The sequence below is a fragment of the Silene latifolia genome, chromosome 1 (assembly GCF_048544455.1).
Source record: "Silene latifolia isolate original U9 population chromosome 1, ASM4854445v1, whole genome shotgun sequence".
NCBI classification, from domain to species: domain Eukaryota; kingdom Viridiplantae; phylum Streptophyta; class Magnoliopsida; order Caryophyllales; family Caryophyllaceae; genus Silene; species Silene latifolia.
Window position 1 is genome coordinate 26539687 of NC_133526.1, and position 7000 is coordinate 26546686.

At 41.4% G+C, this 7000-nt stretch overlaps 1 protein-coding gene across 1 annotated transcript; it reads left to right on the forward strand.

Annotated features, from left to right (window-relative positions):
• The first annotated feature begins 5540 nt into the window (after positions 1-5540).
• LOC141642538 (uncharacterized) lies at positions 5541-6332 on the forward strand. Its single transcript, XM_074451379.1, has 2 exons — positions 5541-5733; positions 5905-6332. Exons 1-2 carry the CDS (start codon positions 5541-5543, stop codon positions 6330-6332), a joined length of 621 nt encoding a protein of 206 aa, XP_074307480.1.
• The last annotated feature ends 668 nt before the right edge of the window (positions 6333-7000 follow it).

The following is a 7000-nucleotide window of genomic DNA, read 5'->3' on the forward strand; positions in this document are numbered from 1 at the left end:
GAGGGCTTCTTGTTGTCTGACTTTGGAAAGTCGGACTTCCTTCTTCACTTCTTCGAGGGTAGCCTCGTTGGTGCCGCGGCGACGCTATCCCCCCGCGAGGTGGGGAAAGACTTTGGTCTGCCACTGACACCACGGGCACCGCCGGCGTCCTAGTATGCATGGCTCCTTGTATTGCCTCGGTCAAGTTGTTCGGGGTCACTTTATGGGCCCTGTTCACCTGTGGGTGTGCTGCCGTCACCGTCGTTGCGGCGGGGGTGATCGGCGTATTACCCATCAGGTCCAGGAGTAGCTTCAGTTTGGCTGCATCGACCACATGTCCCATGACAGTGATTTAGCCGGCAGGCAGCGGTGTTTCTGGTAGTATCGGCATCCCGTATGCCGGTTGAATTACTCGGCCGGTGGGGGACTGCCCAATCTCAGAATTAGGGACTGTGTCATCCTGGTAGAATGCAGTTTCGTCGCTCACAATTACTTCTGGCTGTTTTGACATCTTCTTAGCTTGTTGGGTGGGTTTTGTTTTGTGTTTTTTTTTTTTTTGCAAGGGATTTAACTAGCTTTTAGTATGGCTTCCCACAGACGGCGCCAATTGTTCCGGGTGTGATTACGGAGTAGTGTTTGTCACCACGTAAGCTTTGTTGAATGATGACTTTGCTTGACTCTTCCTTTCGGCCTCTCCTGAAACAATGAACAAACTGAGGGCTCGGCTTGGTACCGAGCGTACTCACTCCGACGCTCAAGTCAGTAAACTTAAAAGGGATTAAGTTGTGTGTAACTTGGCAAAGTATATTGTAGAGAGATAAGGGAGTTTATACCAGATTAATAGTGAGTTTAGGTTATATTTTTGGATCCTTTTCTCAATGAGAGAAGTGGAGTATTTATAGACTTTCACCTTTTGTCACGTAGTGGCCAAGTGGCTAGCAGGTGGAAAGACTGTTCTACCCTCGGCCGAGGGACCCATGGCAGGCCGGCCGAGGGGTCTTGGACATGAGTACGCGGATATGTCTCCCGGCTGGCTGATTGACCAGCCGAGACCCAAGTGACAGGCCGACAGGCTGCGTCGGTTAGGCTGTCTAATACGTTGACTTGCTGTCTTTTGGCTTTGACCTTGCTCAATATGTTGACTCGGTCAGCGGTGCAGAATATGCCCCATCAGCTTAAATTGAACATAGGAGTTGATGAATCGTTGTTTAGGCTTAGAGACACCCACCTCACGATATTAGTGTCAACCATAGACCGGGTCCTAGAGAAACTCTCGTTTATGACTAGGTCGTCCTACTACACATGCTTAGTCTAATCCGATTCCGTGTCTCTCGACTTATAGAACGAATTAACAAACTTAATCAATGAATAAGGCCTTTAAACAAAGATTAAACGTGACGACGCAAACATGCGATAGAAACAATAAAACGATATTAATACATCCTTGTTCAACAATTGCAAGAACTACTTATGCATGGTTTCCCTTATTCCCTAGACAATTGAATTACTTATGCATAATAAAAACTAATCTAATGACATACGAAATGATAAAGATAAACATACTAAGAAATAACAAAATAATACTAGAAATGAAATTACCTTGACAATGGAAATAGAACTTGAATATAGAAGAAAAAATACTTGAAATGGAAATTGTAAATGAACTTGTAATTTAAATTGAAATGCTTAAGGAAATTGTTTATAACATAAAGGAAATAATAAAGGGAAATCTAATCTAACCTAAACTAAGAACTAATATGAGAATATAAAAGTGGTGTAGGAAATACTAAGAAAAATGGTGTGTGAAATTGTGTGAGATTAGCACTCCTTATATAGGAAATAAGGGAGTAAAATTTGTAGAGGAATCCAAAATGGCATCCTAAGCACACTCTTAATTTTCCTTCAATTCTTGAGTAATTGCCAAGGGGATCCAATGTGAGTCATTAATCTCATCTTTAAGCTCTTTGGTTAATCACACAATTTAGCATCCCATGAGAATCCAAAGTTGAGCATCCAAAGTTGAGCGTCCCATGTTGAGTTTGTGTGGACTTCTTAATTTGGGCTTCATTTGTGCATCAACCCACTTCACAATTCTTCATAGTAGGACTTGTCATTTCCATAATATCCTACCATGGTCCATCTTGCTTCTACACTTATCCTTGATTCTAGTTACTTGTAAATTTGTTAGAAATAAGCTCCTAAAAGCCCAAGTTCCTACAAAATGTGATAAACCATGCAAAGACAACTAGAATACAATATTAGCTCATAAAATCACTAAGGTTAGTGCAATAGTCAAATATATTAGAGCTAAAATAAGGAGATAAAGTCTATATAAAATGGACTCATCAAATAATGAACTAAGTAATACGAGTTCTTATACGACTATATGATTGGGTACCCTTGTGAGAGGTACAGATTGTCGTAGAGTCATGTACATGTACTTAGACTGGGACTACGCACTGCGCGGTAAGACGAGTCCTGTTATAGTTTGTTGTCTAGTGAGCGAACTTGGAGTTGGTCACCTTTGCGTGACACTAGGTTCCCAAAACTAATGTAAGATGTCGCGGTGCCAAGCAGTATAGCTAAAGTTAATTTCTGGCTTGAACTAAATTATTTCCATTCTGTCATTTAAGGATTTTTTGCTTACTAAGCATGAATCACGTTCTTTTTTAACGTGATATTGGAATCGTATTTTCGATACATATGTTTTTAATATTTTAATCTATTTTTGATTTATTATTACTTCTGTAACATTTATATTATGTGATATGGCTGGGAGAACGTTGACTTACTCCCCACTGACTGTGGCTCTTATGTTTATAACATGACAGGTATTTGTTTGGATGGGGATATCAGTGTGAGGTAGCGAGTAGTTTTTATTAGGAATATAAACCCGAGTCAACATGTAACAACCTCTCAACCGAATCAAGCAGCTCCTATTTCTACTCCTACTCTTACTTAAGTTGTTTTAGACTTTGTCTATTGTATCCCTTAATTGTAGTTGCTATTAGCTTGTATCTAGGATATTGTTAACTAGCCTATCTTCTTAACCTAATTGTACAAATACTCATCTTTGTACTCTGATTTAATTATCAATAGAATTTACATGTATCATTCATTCTTTACATGGTATCACGAGTCTAAACGATCCTCGCGATCATCTTCAAAACACATCTCATGTGAGTTCTGACTCATCTACACGACCCTTCGATTCACGTTCCACTCAACCTCCCTATCTCACCATGGCTGCTCAACTTCTATTGGCTAACACCGCTGAACCAAACTCACCCCTCGCCCTTGTCAATTTCTCGAATTGTATCCAACTTAAGGATACAATGACTTTCCGCCAATTGCGTTTTCAGATTCGTGCCATCATGAACGGTCTCCAGTTGTCTTCGTATCTTGATGGTACCAACCCTAAACCACCACAAACTATCACTCAAGACCCGACTCCTCCTGCCACGGCACCAACCACCACTGCCAACCCTGCCTACACGACTTGGTATCGCCAAGATCAACTGGTGCTTGGTGCTCTCACTGGCACGCTTCCTCTCCCATTACCGGTCTCATTGTCAATGACACCACGTCCCACGAAGCATGGTCGAATCTCATCCATACCTTTGCCAATTCATCCCGAGGGCATCGCCTTCAAATCAAGGATCGTCTTGAAAACATTACTCACACAGACGATATGTCTATTACTGAGTATATGACGGCCATCAAAGCATGTACAGATGACCTTGTTCAACTCGAGCACCCTATGGACATTGACGATGTCATGAACAAGATCCTGAACGGTCTCCATCAGGACAAGTATCGATCTGTCATTGAAGCAGTTCGAGCGAGAGTCACTCTAATCTCGTTTGAATCGCTACATGAGAAACTTATTCAACATGAATTACGCATCAAAAACACCCTTGTTACCACCACGTTCTCTCCGTCTGCCAATGCAGCCAATTATCGTCCTAATTACCAAAATCGGTCCAACTATCAACCCCGCTATCAAAATAATTAATCCCGTCAGCCATATACCCCAAAGCCCGTTATCAATCCCTCGCCTAATACAAATCCATCCAGCTACAAAAATCCGTACAAAGGACGATGTCATTTTTGTGACATTGTTGGTCACGTTGCTTCTGATTGTGGTGACCTTAAACGCCTCTACCCGGATGTTGTCTTTCCCACTCGTCAACCACGTGGCCCTCGCCACAGGCCAATACTGCTGCTGCCTCGGGCTCCGCACCACCACGGTCATGGGTGGTTGACAGTGGTGCCTCTCACCACATAACGAATGACTTAACTACAATCTCCCTTCATTTATCTTAGTTTAATAATCCCGACATCAACAATGTTTCCGCCATTATTATTCACCGGTAGATTTTATAGGGGATTACATATAGAGGATTGTTTGTGTTCCTTATGATGTGTGATCCCACATTTTCTCCCGTACTTTTATTTCCTCCACATATTCATCCTGATCTTCATACCTCCCCAAACATAATGGTGGAACATCTTAGTGAATTAAAGGGAGTATAAGATTAGAAGAAATATTTATTCCAAAAATTTCGTCTATGATCCGATCTGCGGTACACTTGGCTTGGTCCGAGACCGGAGCAAATACCAAACTAACATAAGTAGGTGACCTGACCAAACAAAGTATGGTTTGGTCCAGACCAAACTGTGTGGTCTGACTATGTATTCAGTCTAGACCTGGCAAATAGGTCGTCATTCAGGTCGGGTCACTTCAGATCGAGTTAATTTTGGGTCAACAATTTATCAGGTCACGACCAAGTCATTTTTGGGTCGGGTCACTTCGGATCATGTCATTTTGGGTCGGATCGATCTGGATCGTTTGGGTCATATCGAGTCATGATTTTGCCTTAAGTAAGTCATTTAATATCATTTTGGGTCTCGGATCACTCAAGTCGGGGCACTTCGGGTTAGGTCACTTTCTGGTCGGGCATCTTCGGGTCTATCAAGTCACTTTCGAGTCTCGGGTAAGCCTTATCAGGTCAGGTCATTTAGGTCGGATCAGTTTTGCCAGGTCCTCCATCTATTTAATTAACACCCCTAGAGCCAACCAGTAGCAAACTTAACCGAACAAAGCTAGCCACATAGATCCTAGGCCGTATATTGGGAGGAGAGCATAATTATAGAGATGACAAGCGGAGCGATTGGATTAGGTCTTGATCTGGTCATTTTGCAGTAAGAAGATTATATATCTGATGTATTATAACTAGTGATGTAGCTTTGAGTTTTGTTAGAATTAGCTAGATGGTTCTAGAAGATATTAGTTGTGATTTGGTAAATATTGTGATATGGAAGATAATGTATTATATGTAAAGTAGATATTTAGTTACCTAAATATTAGGTCTAGCTTAGGAAAGTTAGGAGGTTTGTTAATTCTTGTAGCTATATATATATATTTGTAATTATCATTAATGGAGGTATGAGAAATAACCTTTAACCTAAAACATACGTCTTCATATTTTCACATGGTATCAGAGAGCATTACCGATCCATTTTTTTTCGAAATCAGAATCTTCTTTTTTCTTTGAGCGATGACAATAGATAACAAGCAAAAGGGCACCGGTCCAAAGACCATACCCATGTCTTCCCTCCTTTACCTTCATCCTTCTGACAGTCCCAGTTTAAACCTCACACAAATAATTTTCGATGGAAGCAATTATGATATGTGGGAAGAGGCCGTCAAAAACGGACTTGATGCCAAGAACAAATTAGCTTTTCTTGAAGGTAAGGTCGAGAAGCCCGAGAGCAACAGTGAAGAAGACACGATTGAAATCGTGTCATGGAGGCAATGAAATGCAATGTTAAAAGCATGGCTTCGGAATGTGATCGATCCGAAGTTACACCCTAGTATTTCCTTTTCTCATACCATTGATGAGATTTGGAAAGAACTTGCAGCTAGATATTTAGCGGGAAACGCGCCACGTGTTTATCAACTCAAAAACGAGTTGAATAAATGCAAGCAAGGAGGAGACACTGTCGTGGAATACTATACACATCTAAAGAGGATATGGGATGAATTAGGCAAATATAGCAAAGTTAAAGAATGCACTTGTGGAGTGGCGGCTTCGTTGCTAAAAGAAAAGGAGGAAGAAAAAGTCCATCAATTTTTGATAGGGTTAGACTCGAGACTCTATGGAAACATTCGGTCTAATCTCCTCATGGAAGATCCGATCACTATGCTTACTCGTGCATACGCTTTGATTTTAAGAGAAGAAAGACATGCTTCTTTAACTAAAGTTAAAGAAGAGAGGAATGATGCGGCCATGGTGGTGAAAGAATTCGGTGGTAGAGGAGGCTATTCCAAGGCTGAAGGTGATGATTAAAAGCCACCACAATGCACATATTGTGGTCGTTACTATCACAAGGAGGAAGACTGCTACGAAAAACATGGCTATGAAGAGGTACGGGCTCGAAACAGAGGACGAGGAAGGCGTGGATGAAGCCAAGGTCGAGGCACGGCTGGACGTGGTAAAGGTCATGGCAGAAATAATTACCAGGCCAACGCTGTAGGAACCAGCTCGAGAGCAAAGGAAGGAGAAGCAGCGAAGCAGAATCTGCCATTTTCGACAGAAGAAATTGAAAGAATTAGAAGTCTGATCATGGCGAGTCCCGATGGGGCTGAGAAATTGAAAGGGATGAATGTTAATATTAATATAGAATGGTTGATAGACAGCAGCGCATGCCATCATATGACTGGCCGGAGGGAATTATTAGACAAAACGTAGATAGGAGGTGTGCACGGTCACCATGGCAGACGGGAGACAGGTTGCAGCAAGTATTCATGGAGAAGTAAAATTGAATAAAGATTTTATTTTTAAAGAAGTGTTGTTTGTTCCTTCTCTTACTTGCGATTTGATCTCCGTCAAACAATTAATCTATGAAAACAATTGTGTAGTAACATTTTTTAATGACTATTGTGAATTGCAAGACCGGAATACGAGGACGCTGATTGGACGAGGTGAGTATCGAGAAGGAGTCTATTATCTTCGAA

Coding starts and splice junctions, on each gene's coding strand:
- LOC141642538 (XM_074451379.1), top strand. CDS start 5,541: ATGACAATAGATAACAAGCAAAAGGGCACCGGTCCAAAGACCATACCC. Junction 5,734..5,904: donor CAAATTAGCTTTTCTTGAAG/GTAAGGTCGAGA, acceptor AAGAACTTGCAG/CTAGATATTTAGCGGGAAAC.